Source organism: Felis catus, chromosome A2 (genome assembly GCF_018350175.1).
Source record: "Felis catus isolate Fca126 chromosome A2, F.catus_Fca126_mat1.0, whole genome shotgun sequence".
NCBI classification, from domain to species: Eukaryota; Metazoa; Chordata; class Mammalia; order Carnivora; family Felidae; genus Felis; species Felis catus.
The window spans coordinates 61,431,809-61,451,889 of NC_058369.1; the positions used below are offsets into that span (position 1 = coordinate 61,431,809).

At 56.0% G+C, this 20,081-nt stretch overlaps 1 protein-coding gene across 7 annotated transcripts in view; it reads right to left on the reverse strand.

Moving 5' to 3' along the window:
* Positions 1-19,658, reverse strand: part of CAMK2B (calcium/calmodulin dependent protein kinase II beta) — an 80,806-nt gene extending 61,148 nt beyond the window's left edge. For 3 of the 7 annotated variants that reach the window (XM_023250118.2, XM_023250114.2, XM_023250113.2), the window contains exon 1: positions 19,494-19,658. In XM_023250118.2, the coding sequence (XP_023105886.1) occupies positions 19,494-19,558 (65 nt within the window). In that variant the 5' untranslated portion in view covers positions 19,559-19,658. The remainder of the gene's footprint in view (positions 1-19,493) is intronic. The other 4 variants (XM_023250120.2, XM_023250119.2, XM_023250112.2 and 1 more) reach the window with 3 other exon arrangements.
* Between the last annotated feature and the right edge of the window lie 423 nt (positions 19,659-20,081).

The window sequence follows — 20,081 nt, forward strand, 5'->3', positions numbered from 1 at the left end:
GTGCACATGGAGAGAGAGCAAGTGAACTCTCTGGAGTCTCTTCTTATAAAGACACTAATTCTATTAGATCAGGGACACACTCTTATGACCTCAAGTAACTTTAATTGCCTCCGAAAGATTGAAATACAGTCACATTGGAGGTTAGGGCTTCAACTTATGAATTTGGAGGAGCAGGGCACAGTTTAGTCCATAGAAAGCACCTACAAAAAACCTACAAATAACCTCAGACTTTTGGAGAGAAAGTAGATACTTTTCCTGTAAGATCGGGTACAAGGCAAAGATGTCCCTTTTTATCACTCCTTTTTAACATCATACTGGGAATCCTAGCCAATACAATAAGACAAGAAATGGAAATAAAATGTGTACAGACTGAGAAGAAAGAAATAAAACGATCTTTTTTTTTTTTTGGCAGATGATATGATTGTCTATGGAAGAAGGCCCCCCACATGGACAAGAAAAACCGTCCTGGAATTAACAATTATAGAAAAGTTGCAGGAAACAAGATTAATGTACAAAAGTTAATTGTTTCCCTACATACCAGCAATGAGCAAGTAGAATTTGAGATTTAAAACACCATACCATTTACATTACTACCAAAAAATATACTTGGGTATAAATGTAACAAAATATGTATAAGATCTATAGGAGAAAAATCAAAACTTTCATGAATGAAATCAAACCAAATGACAGGGATAACCAATGTCCATGGATAGGAAGACTCAATACCATCAGGATGTCAGTTCTTCCCAACTTGACCTACAGATTCAATGTAATTCTTATCAAAATCCCAAAAAGAATCAAACCTGACACTAAAGTTTATAGGGAGGCAAAAGACCCAGAGTGGCCATCACAAGATCAGAGGAGAACAAAGTCCAAGGCTGACACTACCTGACTTCAAGACTTGCTACGAGGTTGCAGGAATCAAGAGAGTGTGTTTTGGTGAAAGAATACATAATGCATCAACGGAATGGAATAGAGAGCCCAGAAATAGCGCACACAAATAGAGCTGATTCTTGACAAAGGAGGAAAGGCAAGTCAATGGAGAAAAGACTGTCTTTTCTTTTTTTTTTTTTTTAAATTTTTTTTAACGTTTACTTATTTTTGAGACAGAGAGAGACAGAGCATGAAGGAGGGGGGGGGGGCCAGAGAGAGGGAGACACAGAATCCGAAACAGGCTCCAGGCTCTGAGCTGTCAGCACAGAGCCCGACGCGGGGCTCGAACTCACGGACCGCGAGATCATGACCTGAGCTGAAGTAGGACGTTCAGTCGACTGAGCCACCCAGGCGCCCCAAGACCGTCTTTTCAACAAAAGGTTCTTCTATAGTCTGAATGTTTGTGTTGCCCAAATTCACATGTTGAAATCTTAACTCCCAAGGTGATGGTACTAGGAGGAGGGGCCTTTGGGGGAGTGATTCGGTTATGAGGGTAGAGCCCACATGAGTGGGACCAGTGTCTTAGAAAAGAGACCCCAGAGAGACCTCTCCACACCTTCCACAGGTGAGAACACGGGGAGGGCACCTGTGTAGGAAGAAGGCTCTCAGCAGACACTAAATTTGCAAGCACCATGACCTCGGACTTCCAGCCCCTAGGACTGTAAGGAATAACTTTTCATAAGCCCCCAGGTCACAGCAGCTTGAACAGACTAAGGACTGGAACACACACACACAAATGAATCTAGAATAGACTTTACACTTTTCACAAATATTAACTCAAAATGGATCACAGACCTAAATGTAAAAGGCAAAATGACAAAAGTCCTAGAATATATCATAGGAGAAAATCTAGGTGACCTTGGGCTTGTCAATGACTTTCTCAGATACATCACCAAAAGCATTTCCAAGAAAGAAACAACCAACCAAACAGGGTTGGTTAGGATCAGAGCCTCCTGCCCTATGGAAGTGAGGGAGATATCAGATGGGCCAGAGACGAGAGGAGGAAACACATCAGGTGCAGACTTCTATTCCAAATACACAAGGGATTCTCTTCTTTCTTTTTACTGTTTATTTTTGAGAGAAACAGAGAAAGAAAGAAATTGAGAGGTGGAGAGGCAGAGAGAGGGAGACAGAATCTGAAGCAGGCTCCAGGCTCCACGCTGTCAGCACAGAGCCCAAACCCATGAACCGTGAGCTCACGACCTGAGCTGAAGTCAGCCGCTTAACCGACTGAGCCCCCCAGGCGCCCCCCAGGGAATTTTTTTAAGTTTCTTTCTTCCTTCCTTCCTTTCCTTCCCTTCTTTCCCTTCCTTCCTTTTCTTCCTTCCTCCCTTCCTTCCTTCCTTCCCTTCCTTCCTTCCTTTCCTTCCTTCCCTTCTTTCTTTTCCCTTCCTTCCTTCCTTCCTTCTTTCCTTCCTTCCTTCCTTCCTTCCTTCCGTAATCTCTACATCCAACATAGGGCTTGAACTCACAACCCCAAGATCAAGAGCCGCGTGCTTTTTTGACTGAGCCAGCTGGCTGCCGCGAAAAATATGCAAAGAATTCTTAACATGCAACAATAAGCAAACAAACAATCCAATTGAAAAATAGGCCAAAGGCAGGAGCAGACACCTTGTCAAAGAAGACAGAAGACAGAAGTCAGCATGTGGACAGATGCCCCACAAACATGTGTCGTCAGGGAAACGCAAATTAAAACGACAACAAGATTGCACTTCATGTGGATCAGATAGCCCGAGATCCAGGACCCCGACGACAACACCCAATGCTGGATGCCAACCAGCAGGAACCTTGCATGCTGCTGGCAGGCACACGGCCTGGTGCTGGCACCTGGGGGACAGTTTGATGGTTCCTCACAAACTAAACGCACTCTTCCCATGGGACCCAGCCCTTGAGCTGCTTGGTATTTTCCCAAAGGACTGAATGCTACGTCCACACAAAGACCTGCCAGTAGATGTTTACAGCAGCCTTATTCACAGTTAGCAGAACGTGCAAGCAACCAGGACGGCCTTCAGCAGGTGGACACGATGCACTGTGGTCCCTCCAGACAGGAACGCTATCCAGCACCGACAAGAAATGAGCTTATGAGCCATGGAGTCCTGGAGGAACCTGAAATGCATATCAGGGAGTGAAAGAAGGCTCCACGTGCGAGCCTCCATACCGTGTGATTCACCAAGAAGGCATTCCGGAAAAGGCAAAGTTATACAAACGGTAAAATAATCAGTGGTCACCCGGGACTCGGGGGGCTCGGGGAGAGCAGAGGGCCTGACGTGCAGTCACGACGCTGTGGAACTGTACTGTGACCCCACCCCTGCGCCGTCCTGTACACCTGCACAGAAGCAAACGCCCCAGAAGCCGCAGACGGTAGTAGTGACGTAGCAATACTGGTCACCACCTGTAACAAGGAACGTAACCTGGGGCCACAGAGGAGGTGGGGTAGGGGGCCCACCTCCCATCCACGTTTCCTGTAAACCTAAAACTGCTCTAAAAAGTACAGTCCTGAGGCGCCTGGATCACTCGGTCAGTTAAGTGTCCGACTTTGGCTCAGGTCATGATCTTGGGGTTCGTGGGTTCGAGCCCTGTGTCAGGCTCCGTGCTGACAGCTCAGAGCCTGGAGCCTGCTTTGGATTCTGTGTCTCCCTCTCTCTCTCTGCCCTTCCCCTGCTCACACTCTGTCTCTCTGTGTGTCTCTCTGTCTCTCTCTCAAAACTAAATAAACATTAAAAAAATATTTTAAAAAGTACAGTCCACTGATTTTTTAAGGAGAAAGAGAAAACAAACTATCTTTATGACACGGGGTCAGGGAGGGATTCTCCAACCACATGCAGAAAAGCTTATGCCACTGACCAATTAGCCTCATGTCGGAGCCTCAAAACCCCAGCCTGGCCAGGGACCCCCACAACACGAGGAGGCAGGGTGCTATGCAGGTGTCACAGAATCCCTGGTGCAGGCAGCACCCTGGGCCCCCCCACATGTGCACTGCCCTCCACAGTTCTGGGCTCCCAGGACCCTGCACTGGGTGGGGCTGGCTGGGGATGCGGAATGCATTGTTTAGGTCACGGCACTGAGAGGCAAGGGCCAACTCAGACCCCCACCCGTCCTGCACACCCACCTCTCAGGTGCCCTTTGCAGGCTCAAGAAGGATGGGGGAGGAGGTGGGATTGGATGTGCTGGGGGATGGAGCCAGAGAAGCTGAGTCCTGGGACCAGAGCCTAGTAGGGCAGCCCCGTGACCAGCATACAGGAGGGGCCCTGAGCCGCCCGGGGTCTCTCAGGGTCTGGCTCACCCCAGCTGAATCTCTGGAACTTTACGAGATGGCTGAGGTCGCACTGGTGTCTCTACATGCCGGCCGCACAGCAGGCGTATGAACACCACAGGGATGGACCACACTGTCACCTGCCCCACCTGGCCCCAGTGAGCGCTTGCCAGGCAGCCTGCAGCGGGACCACAGGAGCGGCGGGGCCCCCTCCGCACACCCCAAGTGCCACCACCCGACCCCGTCGTGGACAGCCGAGAGCAGGGGCTGTGGCCTCTGTCCACCTGCGCGGAGCCTGGGGACTGGCGGGGGCCCAGCCGGGAGAACCGTTGGTGTACCCGAAGCCCGAGTGGGACTCGAGTGAGGTAACACCAGCTCTCGTGTGACGGTGTCCGTGCCTCCATGGGCTGCAGGGGCCGCCGGCCCCTTCCCTGTGCTGCCTGCGTCCGCCCTCGCTCACCATCCATCGGACTGGAGCCGTTTTCTGCGGGAGCTGCTTCCGTTTGAGGGCAGCACCCCCTCGCCACACAGGGCTCTGTGTCCCCACCTGGGGAGCAGGGTCACACACTTGGGAGACAAGTTTTGTTCTGTCTCCTAAAGTGAACTCGGACGCTTCAAGGACGTGCCTGTGTCTCCCCTCCCCGCTCCCTGGACCCAGACTGCGGGACTCCAGCCACCCCGGAAGCTGGTCGTTGGCTGGAGCCACCCGGCAGCGACACTGGGACAGGACAGGAAAGCCCAGCCAGGCCTGGGGACACCCGCACCCCTCCCCACATCTGCTCTGTGAGGACCAGTGAGGGCGGGAGACTGAGGACAAGGGGGTCCTGCCTGTGTGCCGAGGGTGAGCCCAGCCGTCCTTGGGGAGCACCAGTGACCACTGGGCCTGAGAACGGCCTGCACACACTGGCTGCCGGACCCCCGCTCCTCAGTTGAGTGCAGCAGGTGCCAGGCAAACCCCTCATGGCCACAGTCTGAGGGCCGCTCGTCCTGAGTCACCGACACTGAGGACCACGGACGTTCCTGAAACCTACAGTCTTCCTGTTTCCCGCTAGGAGACGCCGACTCGGAGAGAGGGCCCTGGCCCGACAGGAACACGCACCCCACCCTTGCTCCCGCCACACACGTGCCCCGGACAAAGCCGGTGGCACCCCTGGGCCCCCACTTTCCCCAAGGCTCGGGCAGATGGCACAAGCCATTTCACTGACGGCACAAGCCATTTCACTGACTGGAAACACTTCCATGTTTTAAAGCAGGAACATATCACAGGAAGGAAGTAAATACCAAGTCACTCATGAAGCTCTCAGAACAGAGTGGCTGTGGAGGCGCGACCTGGCTTGGGTCTTGGCGGGGCTCACCTGGGGGACTGTGGGAGCTGTCCATGGCCTCTCCAAATGGGTTCTCAGGGGGTAGTTTGAGGCCGGGTGCGTGGGAGCCCCAAAAGGCCCTCCCCCTCAGAAGCCGGGTACAAAAGGAAAACTGCAGTGGGGTGTGTCTACCAGGCCCCCCGGCCAGGGTGCGTCCACCATCTCTGCCCTCCACAGGCCCCGAGGGAGCAGGTGCAGGTGGCCACCCTGCCCGGGCAGGTCGCTTCCTCAGCAGGGGGTTCCCGGCACTGCCTGCCTCACCGCAGACACAGTTCTCCAGCATCACCTCTGTGCCAGGCGCTGTCCCGCAGAAGCAGCCACCAGGTCCGGCCGAGGAAGGAGGGTCTCACCCAGGAGCCGCTCAGTCCTCTCTGGAGCAGGAGGTTCAGACAAGGAGCTGCTTGTGCCTGCCTGGCTGCAGGCCTGGGGCCTGGGTCAGCCTGCCCACCTCTCAGAGGGCACTCCCAGCCCTGGCCCACCCTGGTTGTGCCCCCACCTCCCTCCTGCACACCCAGGGGCTGCCCCAGAGCACGCCTGAGCTCAGCTCGGTGCACCCACACCTGCCCCCACTCCTCCCCGGACAGACGTCTGTGTCAATGCCCCGTCAAGTGTGACCGAGGACAGATGCAAAAACCCACTTGGACAAAACAGGACGGCTAGACTCACACACAGCCACCGTGGTATCTCCCCACAAGACGGCACCTGGGACCTTCTTCTGGCCGGGGCTCCACAGAGCAACCTTCAAAGGCAGCTCTTCAAAGCCACAGCCACCCAGCGACCTAGCGCAGGCAGTTGGGGACAGGGACAGAACAGAGTCAGACCGGCAAGCCTGGTCTGCAGTTACTGCCAGGGCAGCTCGTAGAGCAGCCGTCGGAGGAGGGGCAGGAGGTCAGGGAGGCGGGGTCTCAGCTGCCTTGGGGCATGCATGGCCTGCCGTGCATCACACACACATCAGCATACATCACACACCACACATGCTTCCCACACGCTTCCTACACGCTTTTCACACACACATCACATGTACACCATATGCACAGCATCCATCACATGTACATCACATGTACATGCACCATATACACATCATACCCCTACACACACACATCACATGTACATCCGGACAGCAGAGCACCGTCAGCCTTGACAGGGGAGGAAGCCGTGTGCACAAACAAGGGGTGAAGGTAATGTGGAAAGAGAGTGTGTGTGTGTGCATGAATGTGTGAGCATCGTCAGCCTTGACAGGAAAGGATGCTCTGACACTGGAGAATTTGATGCTGAGTGGAAGGAGCCAGACACAGAAGGACACGCGCGCTGGAGGGGTCCACTTACGTGGGGTCCGGAGAGGGGTCCAGTCCACAGAGACAGAGAGGACACGGGGTTGGTGTCTAATGGGGACAGAGCCTCCTTGTGGATGGAAAAGGTCCATGGATGGACGGTGGTGGTGGCCGCACACAGCGTGGATGTGCTCACTGCCACTGGAGCGCGAAGGTGGTGAGGTGGGGGCCCTGTGTCGCATGCACGTCCCCACGCACCTGGCGGGAACGCGGCCGAATCTCTGGGAAATCATTAAGAACAAAGAGAACCTGGTGCTCGTAATGCTCTCATCAACACCAGGTTTTGAAGAAGGGTCTGTGCAGTAACCTGGGCCTCTGCACACAAACATCTGGAGACAGAGCTCCACGAGGGTCCAGGGTGGTGGACCCCTCCCTGGGAGAGCACGCCCTGCTGGCCCCTCCTTGGTGTGGGCAGATGAGGGGCCAGTCATGCTGCAGCGGGGCGTCCCGGAGGCCCCCTCCCTGGTGCTGAGCTGTCCCCCCACAGCCCCCGCGGAAATGCTGGGGTCACCAGAGGCCTCCGGAGGGCACGTGGGGGACCCCGGGGAGGGCCCGGCCTGGGACGAGTGGCCACGTGGCTGGCTCCCCTCAGTCTGCTGCCACAACCAGGGGTCTGACATGACCCTTCCACACCCCGCCCTCCCCACCCAGAAATGTCCCCCTCCCACCCCTGTGGAGCCCTGCACCCCCTTCACTGTGCAAAGCCTGGGCTCGGCCCTGTCCCTGCTCTGGGCCCAGGACCCCTGGCGGCAGAGCCTGGAGCTGGGCAGGGGGCCTCATGCAGACCTCACCCCCATGGGGACTGAGGCTGAAGGCCCCCTCTACCCTGAGATGGAACAGCACAGAAGATGCAGACGTCCTGCTGCTCAGCACAGAGGCAGGAGCCCCGTGGCCAGCCCTCCACACTCCCTGCTCCCTTCTGAGGGGTGCTGAGGACCAGGGGTGGGGTGCAGAAGGCGGGGGGCCCTTCCAGGGCAGGGCGGGAGAGGGAGGAGAAGGGACACAGGAAGAATCTGGGCCCCGGGCCCCAAGCCGATCAACCACACCGGCAAGAGCCTGGCCTCTAAGGGAGGTGCAGGAGAGGCCCCGCTGGGTGGGAAAGAGGTGAGCATGGACAGGGCACCCCTCATGACACCTGTACTCTGTCAGGGCACCCCAGCCGAGGCCCTGCTCCTGGAGGGCTGGGGGTTCCTGGACCCTCCGTGCCCAGGCAGGCAGGGGTCATACCCATCCCAGAGGTGCCTACGGGGATGGGGGGGTGGGGAGAAGGGAGGAAGGCGGGCGCAGAGGGAGAGGAGCGGGGGCGGTGGGGAGGAGCAGGAGGGGAAAAGGCAGAGAGAAAGGAGAGAACCCACTGAGGACTGACCCAGGTGGCAGATGTTCAGGAATAATAGGACCTGGGGGCTCGGCTCCCCGTCCGTCTGGCTCCAGCCCTCCCGTCACCACCAACCCTGCTGACAGCCTGTTCCCCTCTGCCGCCCACGCCTGTCAGCCTCCCTGCTACCAGGGGAGCCTTCCAGAACCAGGCGCGTGGGCCTTGTCCCCCGTCACGCTGCCACTGTCTGCTGAACCCGCCATGGACCAGCGCCAGCTGGGCTCCGTCTTAGAGACAGAGAAAGAGGCGGGTCTCGCATTCTGGCCTCTGCCCCTCCCAGCCTCCACCCGGGCCTCCACCCTCTGCTGCCTCCACAGGCGCCCTGGTGGGGGAGCGAGCGGGCAGGCCACGGCCCTGCCTCTGGCATCACGGCGACAGTGCCAGGGAGCCGCCAGCCAGAGCCACTCTCACTGCTAATCTTACTTCTCAGCGATTCGAGTGTTGAGAGCCAGATGCTAGACTTCTTTTCTTTTTCTACATCGGTTTTATTTATTTTTAAACATCTTTATTGAGATATAATTCATGTACCAAACAATTCACCCACTTAAAGTGTGTAATTCAATGGCTGTTACTATATTCACAGAGGCGTCCGTCCGTCACCGCAGTCTATAGGTTACAACAGCGTCAGCGGCCGCCCCCCCCCCCCCAGGCCCGGGCTCTGCCCTCTGTGCCCACAGAGCTGCCAGCTCTGGAAGCTTCAGGTAAAGGGGCGTGCGTTCTCAGCATTAGCCCAGGTAGGACCGTGTGTCAGCGGTTATGAGAACTCTTCTGTTTTTACTTCTGAATGACATCCCAGCATGTGGATAGGACACGTGTTCCTTACACATTCTGAGGGACATCTGGGCTGCTCCCACGTTTTGGCTCTTAGGGACACTGCTGCTGTGAGCAAGGTTCCGTGCGGACCTGCACTTCCCTGGCTCTTGGGCACATTTCCGGGAATGGGACATTTTGAGGACCCGTTTTCCATAGTAACTGCACTATTTTGCATTCCCACCGGCCGTGAATGAGGGTCCTGACCCCGTATCCTGGCTGGTGCATGTTCTTACTTGCCTCTGTGGGCCTAGCCATCCCAGGGGAGCGAGGTGGTACCACCGTGTTTCCCAAATGACTATCTTTGCGTGCATTTCTTTGGAGAAATGTCTACTCAGGTCCTTCCCCACTTTTTGACTGGTTTGTCTGTCTGCCTTCTTACTGCCTGGTAGTGTGTTCCTGGACTATGCTACATACGAACTCATCATCTGATGAGTGATTCACAAATACCTTCTCCCATTCCGTCCTGTCCCTTTCCTGACAGGGTCCTCTGAAGCACAAAACGTTCTCATGCTGATTAACAACAATTACCTATTTTTCTTCCATTGCTTGTGCTTTAAGCATCATATCTAAGAAACCATTGCCAAACTCCAGGTCACGAAGATTTACTCCTGTGTTTTCTTCCAAGAATTTTATGGGTTTGGCTCCTACGATTAGGTCTATGATCCATTTTGAGATGATGGTGTCACAGTTTTAGGTAGGGCTCCACCTTCACATTTTTTTGCACGTGGATACCCAACTGTCCATTTGCTGGACAGCTTCCCCACTGAAACGTCTTGTTGCCCTTGTCAAAATCTAATGACCACAGATGCGTAAGTTTATCCCAGAATCTCAGTCCTATTCCACGGATCTATGTGTTTGTCCTTATGCCAGTACCCACACCATCTTGGTCGCCGTGGCTGTATAATTAGGAGTTTTTTAGGTAATCTCTACCCCCAACGTGAGGCTCAAACTCATATCCTCGAGACCAAGGGCCACTCACTGCACCAACTGAGCCAGCCAGGTGCCTCTAGTTCTAAAATCAGCAAGTGTAAGTCCTCCCATATCATTCTTCCTGTTCAAGATTGTTCTGGTTCTTTCTGGGTCTCTCCTTGCATTTTTCTATGAATTTTAGGAGGATTAGCTTGTCGATTTTTTTTTAAGGCAGCTGGAGGGCACCTGGGTGGTTCGGTCAGTTAAGCATCAGACTCTTGATCTCAGTTCAGGTCATGATCTCACAGTTCATGGGACTGAGACCCACGTGTCAAGCTCTGTGCTGAGTGTGGAGCCTGCTTAGGATTCTCTCTCTCCCTCTCTCTGCCCCTCCCCTACATGCTCTCTCTGTCCTCCTCTCTCTCTCAAAATAAATAAATAAACTTTAATAAATAAATACATAAGTAAAGGCAGCGGGAACCGGGACAGGTGTCACAGGGAATCTGTCAGTCAACTTGCAGCATCCCACCACCTTATCAATATTCAGTCTTGTAGTTCACGAACATGAGATGTCTTTCCATTTAGTGGGTCTTCTCAAATTTCTTCAAACACTGGTTGTGATTTTCAGCGTCCAAGTTCCTGCACTCCTTTTATCGATTTATCACTAGGTATTTTGTCCTTTTATATAATATCGTGAAGGGAATTTTCCCAACTCCTAATTTTATTTTGAGACCAAACACTGCTAGTGTAATAAAATATGGATTTTGTATCTTGATCTTGCAACTTTGCTGAACGCAAAGAGACTCTCCCAGGACTTCCTTGGGCAATTCTGTACGCATAAGATCACGTCATCTGCAAACAAAGATACGCTTACCTATTCCTTTCCAATATGGGTGCATTTTATTTCTTTTTCTTGCCTAACTCTCCTGGCTAGAACATCCCGTAGTGTGTTTAATAGAGGTGGAGAGAGCAGACATCCTTGTCTTGCTCCTGACCTGAGCTTGACCTTGGGACAAAGCACTCAGTCTTTTGCCATTAAATATGACAGCTGTGGAATTTTCATAGATGCCCTTTATCAAGTTGAGGACATTCCCGTCTATTCCTAGTTTGTGGACTGTTTTTAACAGGAAAGAATATTAGATTTTGTTGGATACTTCTCTGCATCTACTGAGATAGTCATATAATTTCTTTGTTTATTCTATTAATATGGTGTATTGTGACCGAATTTTGTATGTTGAACCAACCTTCCATCATCCAGGAATAAACTTTCCTCATTCATAAGGCATAACCTTCGTCTATGCTGCTGGATTCATTTTGCCAGTCTTTGGTCAAGGATGTTGGATCTACATCCACACTGGTCCATGGTTCTCTTTCTTGTGGGGTCTTTGTCTGGTTTTGGTATCAGAGTATTACAGGCTTCATAGAATGAGTTGGAAAGAATTCCCTCCTCTTCTGTTTTTTAAATGAATTTGTAAAGGACTGCTATTAGTTCTTATTTAAATGTCTAACAGAATGTCTTCGTGGGACATTTCAGAATTTCTCACCTATTAATGAGTCTCTGTCATTTTCAGTTGAGTCAATTTCAGTTGCTGTGTCTCTCTAAGAATCTGTCCATTCCATCTAGGTTATACAACCTGGCACCCAGTTGTTCATGGACTTCCTAGCATCTTTTTATTTCTGTAGGGTCCATTGTATTGTCCCCTTTTTCATTCCTGATTTTATTTATTTATTATACTTTAAAACATTTATTTTTTTAAAAATTTTTAAATGTTTATTTTTGAGAGAGAGAGAGGGAGGGAGATAGAGAGTGAGTGGGGAGGGGCAGAGAGAGAGAGAGGGGGAGAGAGAGAATCTGAAGCAGGCTCTGAGCTGTTGGCACAGAGCCCAACTCAGGGCTCAAACCCACGAACCGTGAGATCGTGACCTGAGCTGAAGTGGGATGCTTAACCAACTGAGCCACCCAGGCACCCCTCATTCCTGATTTTAGCAATGAGTCTCCTCTCCTGACTGGCGCTCCTGAGTCTCTGTAATTACCCCCAGTGCACATGTCCTGGTCACCTTCCACCCTGTCATGTCATGTGTCCGTAACTTGCCTCCCCCACCAACAGCTCCACAGCAACAAGCGCCCTCTGCTCACTATTGCCGCCCCAGCGCCAAGCGAGCACCTGGTGAACAGGCACGTGTGCGGGCACACTTCCTGAATGAATGGGTCAGAGGAAGGGCAACAGAAACCAGGAGAACTACAAGATAAGTAAGTGAATGAGCTTGAAGCTCTAGACCAGCACTGCTCTCATGGCGGTCTCTGCCTACGAGAACCCGTAAGAACCCAAGACGTGGCTGGCCCAAACTGAGGCGTGCTGTAATGTAAAGTCCACGACAGATTGCAAATGCATAATATTTCTAAAAATGTAAGATACTTCACAATAACGCCTGAATTGCTTATATGTTGAAGTAATGCTTTGGACACACTGAATTAAACGCATCTATCATTAAACTTCCTTGCACCTGTTTAAGTACTCAGGGACATTTTTAATTACACACATGACTTATACCTGTGGCTCCAATAGTTTGTTTCTTCTAGAGAGTGCTGCTCTAGACAGACAGGACCAGGAGTAACATGGCTGAGTGTACAGAGAACAGAAGGCCAACTTCACACCCACAGTCATAGAGCCAAGGGAGGGAGGAGGGGCCTGGGCCCGGCCTCAGGTCTGTGTCTGTGCTGCCCACCCGACGGCGCTGGGACCTTGTCCCCCTCGTGTCTGCGTCAGCTGGGCTGGGGTGTGGCCCCCAACATGCAGCCCAGCCGGGAACCACCGCTCTGGTCTCTCTTCAGCAGGTGCACCCTTAACTAGACCAGCGCTCTTTCCCCAGAAAGCGCTGACCAGATGGCCTGGCTCAAACCAGCGACGCTGAGGACCAGGCTGCACCTCAACACACAAGAACAAGAGCCACACGAAGAACTTTATCAAGACGTGGAAAGAACACAGCAAAGCTGTGGCGTCAGCTCTGTGGCAAGCACCTCAGAGATGCCTGCCCTGCGGCCGCACCTCGCCAGGTAACGAGACAGGCGGCCACTCGAGCCAGGTGTCTGCGTGTTGCTGAGGCCAGCGGCCCCTCCTGCCTCCACTCGCCTGGGAAGGAGCCGCAGCCTTCGAGGCTGTTCCTCTGGGTGCCTACTGTGTGCCGGCACGGCTCTCGGTCCTGGAATATGGTCCCGGGTGACACAGAGGCAGGGGTGCCCCTCAGCTTCTCTCTGGAAAAAGGCACCAGCCTGGACGGGCTGGACCCCGGGGAGGGCGTTACATCGGAAGACATGGGCCCTTCCGGCAGGACAGTAACGCTGGCGCCTCCTTCCGCCGTCCACGCCCCCGTATGACCACGTGGTTACATTTCCTCCACAAAATTCTCTTCCATCTTCTCCCAGCTATTGCCAATCTGTTCCAGAATTCAACAAAAGCCTGTATCTGCCTTCACAAAGAACCCGAGCCTTAGTTACGTCAGGACCCTCATGTCCACACAGAAAGAATCACGTCCAGGAGCCGCAGCCACTGACCAGGCCAGCAACCCTCCAAACTAGGAGGCGAAAGGCCCCGGGGTTTGGCAGCGAGTAATGCCACTCTGACATGTTTTTATTTTAAGTAGATTCAGATTTTTATAGGAATAAAATATACATTTCTATGTAATATGCCAATATGATAATTTTCGGAAAACCAAGTTGATACATAATGTATTTTTATGTTTCGACACTAACAAAGTGACACGCAGCTGTGAAAGATGCTTTAAAAATCAGATTCCATTTTTGTGGGAGAGAAAGAGGGAATTCAATTTTGTGAACATGTATTTGAAATCTCCAGAAAGGCCACATCTCTTGCCTTGAGCCCGGGAGGTGGCCTCGGAGAGCAGAGGGGGGCACGGGACGTGTCCAAGGAGCAGACAGCCTGCTCATGTCACCTCCGCCTGGACTGTCCTGTTTGGCACCTGTTAAATCCCGGGGGGACAACAAGGACTCTCAGGGAACAGGGCCTTTTTAGGCAGAAGAAGACATATGTGTCTCTCCCGTAGGCGCTTGGGCGATTCTTCAAGCAACAAGAGGAGAGGAATCTGTTCTTGGGTTCTTTTTGAAGAGTAGGTGACCCTCGTTCTGATTCATGCACAATGACCGTGCCCTCCCCCCCCACCCCGCTAAGCTTGGGAGCCCCGATTTCAAACACAGGGCCCTCTCATCCCTCCGTCATGCCCGTCAGGAAACCGTACCCTCCATGTTCAGGGCACTGCCAGCCCCGAGCTGGAGGGAAACAGTGACTCGGGTCAGCATAAGGTGTGAGGGGCAAACAGAATGCAGAATCACATCTATGGTGATGCCATCTGTGTTTTAAAATCAGATATACGTGCGACACGTGTATGCGTACACACATGTAGACACGTGCACAGCCCAGGCTCCTGGGGGCACGGAGGAAAGCGGGGGTAAAAGAGTCACTTCTCGGGGCGCCTGGGTGGCGCAGTCGGTTAAGCGTCCGACTTCAGCCAGGTCACGATCTCGCGGTCCGTGAGTTCAAGCCCCGCGTCAGGCTCTGGGCTGATGGCTCAGAGCCTGGAGCCTGTTTCCGATTCTGTGTCTCCCTCTCTCTCTGCCCCTCCCCCATTCATGCTCTGTCTCTCTCTGTCCCAAAAATAAGTAAACGTTGAAAAAAAAAATTAAAAAAAAAAAAAAAAGAGTCACTTCTGCACACACTCATGTATTTATTCTCTTCATAAGACGATACTACCTTTGCAGTTTGTTTGATTAAGAAAATAAAATTTCAAGCCCTGCTGGTCCCAAACGGGGGCAGAGTATCGGGTGCTGTGGGACCAAAGGAAACAGTGGCTTTTCATAAAGGAGCCAGGGGGCACTGCTTGTGCTGGAAGAACAGACTGCTGAGGATGGGCAGCATCCTGAAAAGCCGAGGGTCAGAGTAGACCACAAGCGGCCCTGAGTCAGCCGGTGGAAAGGACCGAGCAGGATCACGAGCTTCTACGGGGAGCAGAAGGTGGCCCACCACCTGGATCCCCACCCGGGCCCTTGCGGCCTCCGCCCGCCTCGGCTGTGACGGGGGAAAGGTCGCCGCACCCACCCTTCGCACGGAGCTGGCTGATGTCACAAGCACCACTTCGCCACTGGGCCTGTCACCAGGAGAGAAAGTGCAGGTAGCGAGCGCGTGGTGTATTCTTAGCTCCCAGCAAAGTAGGTTATGGTATAAAAATACCGTTCAATAGTAACCAAACGAGCGTCACCTTCATGTGCGTCTTGCAGCAACCTCAGCGTGTGTGACTTCTTTCCTAAACACCCTCCACTAAGGGTGAGACTCCAGCTCTGGGCCCAGTTCACTCACCCCTCCCTCAAATGTACAGTGGCCAGGCCTGGCACTGAAGGGGCCTGGGGCCCAAATGTAGCCTGAGGGGGGGGGGTGCTGCCCATGTGTGGGGGTCTGGGCTGGGCAGCAGGGGAGGAGGCTCATGAGCAAAGGCACTGAGGCTGGAAACGCTCACTGGAGGGCATGAGAGAGCAGACATGTCGTTCCTCCTCCAGGGAGCCCACCCGGCTTCAGAGCTCAGGAGACTCGGCCATCCGTTTGTTCTGAACGTCCTGTCTATCCACGAACCTGCTAGCGGGTCACTTGCTGGTTGAGAGTGTGCAGAGGAAGGCCCGCTGGTGGGGGGCGGGGGAGTGCACACCCCAGGACAGGGGCTGCTCTCCACTGCATGGGGTCAAGGACACACCAAGGTTGGCTCTGGGCCTAGAAAAGTTCAGGGGGTGCTGGGAGGAGTGGGGAGCCCTGGCCTGGAGACCGGGCTTTCCTCACCGCTGGGACCAGCCGCCCATCCTCCCTGAGCCATGTTTCTGTGTCTGTAAAATGGGGCGGGAGGGCAGCTTCCCACTCAACTCGAATCGGGGACATGCACTTGGGAGATGGCTACAAAGGGGCCACCCTACCCCACCAGGTAGTGGCCACCCTACACATCCAGGGTCTGGAGCGTCCAGACCCTGAAACCAAAACCTCACGGCAGCTACTTCTACTTTTTCTGGAGAGATCGCTCATATTTTAAAGAAGGTGACCCCCCTGCAAAGTGGCAGATTTGGGAGCCCGAACACAAAATACCTCTTCCTACCCAACCACCCGTCAAACAGCTAAGATCTGCCAGTGACAAGCGACAGCATGCCAGGAGGGGCTAGACACACAGGGGGATGTGGAGAGTGTGGCCGGGACAGATCCTACAGAAGCCCTCCCACCAGCAAACTTGCCGCGGGACTGGACAGAGAGACCACCGGGAGCCACGCAGGCCTCCGTGCAGAGGGTAGTGGTTATGACATGCCTCCTGCCAGCAGCCATGGCCGGTCAATGCATCAGTGCAACAGGTGCCAGCAGGCCCAAGAGGAGTGAAAACACGTGTCAGAACTGTTGTGGTTGAGTTAAAACACACCAGACAATACTATGCGTTAGTCGTGGGCCTTATACCTGAGTGTAAAGGAGTGAGAAAGTTGGGAAGGATAAAATCCAGATACGTGACTGTGGTTGGAGAACAAATCCCACTTCGTTTGTTTTCTACCTTTATTGAGACGTAATCAACACACAACCTCGAGTGAGTATACGGATCTGGTGCCCAAGTGTATATCAGGGCATGACCCCTGCGTTAGGCTAACACAGCCGTCACCTCACGTGGTTACCATGTGCAGATTTTCGAAGATCTCCCATCACACCAGCGACCTGGTGGTTACCTAGAATTGCCATGCCTTTCCGTGAGATCTGCAGAACTCACTTGTGGTTACGGAACACACACTTGTAACGTTTTCGATTCTCGGTGGAAGACGCACAGGCGCTCGCTTTATTACTCCTGGAATTTTTCTCAATTTTTAAAATCTACACAACATAATAAAACTAACACTGCATCGCTGCCAAGGGCTTGGAGACCCTGCTGTGTGCCTGCCTGGGGCCCCCGGCTCAAGGGGGCTCTTAACCCAGGACTCAGGAGCCCTGGCCCAGTGTGGCCACCCTGCCCAGCAAGGCAGAGCCCCAGAAAACAGCTTGTCTTGGTCCTCAGATCCCCAGGCCCCCAGGGAAGGATCCTGAGCACAGCCGGGGAGAAGGGCAGACAAGGGAAGGGGCCGGAGCAGGGAGGGGAGCGGCGGTGGCCACGTCACTGGGCAGCTGCGGGCCTGTGGCCCGGTCCTTCCCGGGCAGAGAGCTCAGCGTCGTCCGGTGCCAGGGGCTGCGGCTTTAAATAAACTTGGATGCATCCACCTGAGGCCGGGAAGCAGCACCAACTGTGCCCTGGGTAGGCGCTGTCAACAACCGGCCAACATGGCCGCCTGGACCCCAGCCCCCTGCCCCCTGCAGCCACCCCTGCACCTGCTTGGCCTCCCTTACCCAGGATGCCCCAGCAAGGCTGTGACAGGCCCTCACCGGGCCCGGTGCCTAAGGCGCTCCACGAAGGAATGCTGGGCCAGACTGAAACCCTCCCAGCCCCAGAGGGTCGGCCCAAGGTCCTGGGGTACATTCCCTTCTCCTCCCAGGCACCTGCCCCCCGCCCCATGACTGGGGTGCTTCACCCACTCACTCTCCAGCCCCCTAGCTACACACCACGGCAGCCACGTGGCTCCTTTCTGGAAGCTGCTCCAGGTGGGGTGGGGGGGCTGGCCTCCATTGTGAGGTCCCCTCTTGGCCCCTGCCCAGGACAGCCCAGAGACCTCCATTTCCCGTGTGGACGTGGGCGGCAGTGCCCAGGATAATCCATGGCTGCCGGAACTGCAAGCCTGGAGTTGAGGGGGGCCAACCTCCACAATGCCAGACCCTCAGAAGCCACAGAAAAGTGCAGGGGTAGGCAGAGCCAGCTTCAGTTTGAGGAGAGGGGCCCAGGGGCACTTGGTTCAGGGTCCATGTGCTCTAGGGCCAGCACAGAAACGAGAAAGTCCCCCAGAAAGGACAGCTTCCTCCCACTGCCCCCCTCTTCCTGGGAAAACAAGCCCTCTGAAGACCCCCTAGCCTGCTGCCTCGGCCCAGCTTCTTCCAGGCCCGTGTTCAGGGCCTCAGGACTACACACGGTGGGTGTGCTGGACCCTCCCTGGCCCTCTGCCTCTGCTCCGCTCTCCAGGTCCACCAGCCCCAGGGGCCGGGCACCCAAACAGCACCCACAGGACAGAAAGGAGTTTCTGGGCCTTCAGGGCATGGCCTTGCCCCCCAGGGCCAGGCCAGGGGTTTCCTGGCCTGGGGTTTCCTCCACCCAGCTGACCAGCCCTCAGGCCTGACCCGCAACCTCCCCCACATGCAGGGAGCACCGGATAATCAGCACAGCCCCACTCTCTTCCCAGATCAGCACCCACAATCATCAACCATCGACGCCCCTCACCAACACAAGCACCATCAGGAACCCTTTTCAGAGAAGGATCTGCCTTTGGATGTGTAAGAGGAAACCTCGCCAGCGCCCCCACCACGCGGGAGGGCGGGAGAACGACGGAGGAAGATGGGGCTCTGGCCGCGCGGGGCTGGAGCCTAGGGATTCAGGAGTTCCGGAGCCTGCCCAGGGAGGCCGGCTGCAGCCACCCTGATTCACCCCGGGCGGAGAGCAGCCCCTGGGGCACCCCAGCTAGAGTCCAGGGGCACCCCACCTAGAGTCCAGGGACACCCCACCTAGAGTCCAGGGGCCACCTGTTCCCCAGGGGTGAGGCCCCACCTGAACCGAGCCTTCGAAGCCCCTCCCCATTTTACCCACCCCCACCCCCGCACGCGTGTCAATAACTCTCCAAAATACACCCTCTGCCTACTTCGATGACCCTGAAATCAGGGGGCCCGTCAGGCTCCCCACCGCACCCCCTCATCTCCACCGCAGGGATCCGCCAAGCTCCCCAACCTCAGCCCCTCGGCTCCCCTGCCTCCTCCTTCCAGAAGAATCTGGGGGGAAATCCTCCAGAGCCGCGACTCCACGGGGGCCCCAAGGCAGAGGCCGTTCCCACGCGGCCCGGAGCGCAGCGGGCACCCCCAGCGCGGATGGAGCCACGCGGAGGAGCAGACGCCGAGCCGGTCTCGCCGCCCCCGCGCCCGGCCGCCGGGTGGGGGGTGGGGACAGCGCGGCCCGCGTCGAGAGCGACCCTCAGGCCAGGGCCGCCCCCTCCCCCGCGCTCCAGGCCCCGCGGCCGCCCCCGCGCGCCGCTCCTCTCTGACCTCCTGCCGCCAAATGCGTCACGTCTGCCCGGCGCTCCGGGGACACCTGCTGCCGCCCCCGCGGCGCCGAGCCCCGCGCCCCGAGCGCCGGCCTCCGGCCGGGCGGCCGCGCCGAACAGGGCCGGGCGGAGCTGCGCGCGCCGAGGTCCGGCAGCCTGGCCCGGGGCCCGGGGGGTCGGGGCCGCGCGGGGCCGAGCGCCTCGGGCCCCTAGCCGGGAGGAGCCGGGGGCGCGCGGGGCCGCAGTGCGCCCAGAGCCGGCGGCGAGGAGGGTCCGGGGGTCCGGGGGTCCCTGCCCGGCCCGCGCGCGCCGCGGCTCTTACTTGCCAATATCCTCGTAGAGCTGGTACTCGTCGGTGAAGCGGGTACAGGTCACCGTAGTGGCCATGGCGGCGACAGACGGGCTCGGCGTGCGCTGTGCTGCGCTCGGGCGGCGGCGACTCCGGCTCCCGCTCGCGGGCACGGCGGCGACTCGGGCGCGGGCGCGGGCGACACCTCGGCTCGCGGCGCCGGGCGGGGGCCGGGCTGGGCTGCGCCGGGCGGCGAGCGCACGCGAGATCTGCGCGCTCCGTCCCCGCCAGGAGCGCGCCGCACACCTACGCGCGGGGAGCGCGGGCGCGGCTGTCACCGCCGCCGCCGCCGCCGCCGCGCCCGCCGCCCCTGCACGCGCCCTGCACGCGTCCTGCACCCTCACGGCTCCCGCGCCCTGAACACGCACCCGCACCGCTCCCCTGCACCCGCACCGCTCCCCTGCACCCGCACCACTCCCCTGCACCCGCACCCGCACCGCTCCCCGAACCCGCATGGCTCCCCTGCACCCGCACCCGCACCACTCCCCTGAACCCGCATGGCTCTCGTACAGCTCTCCTGCACCTGCACCCACACCGCTCCCCTGCACATGCACCCGCACT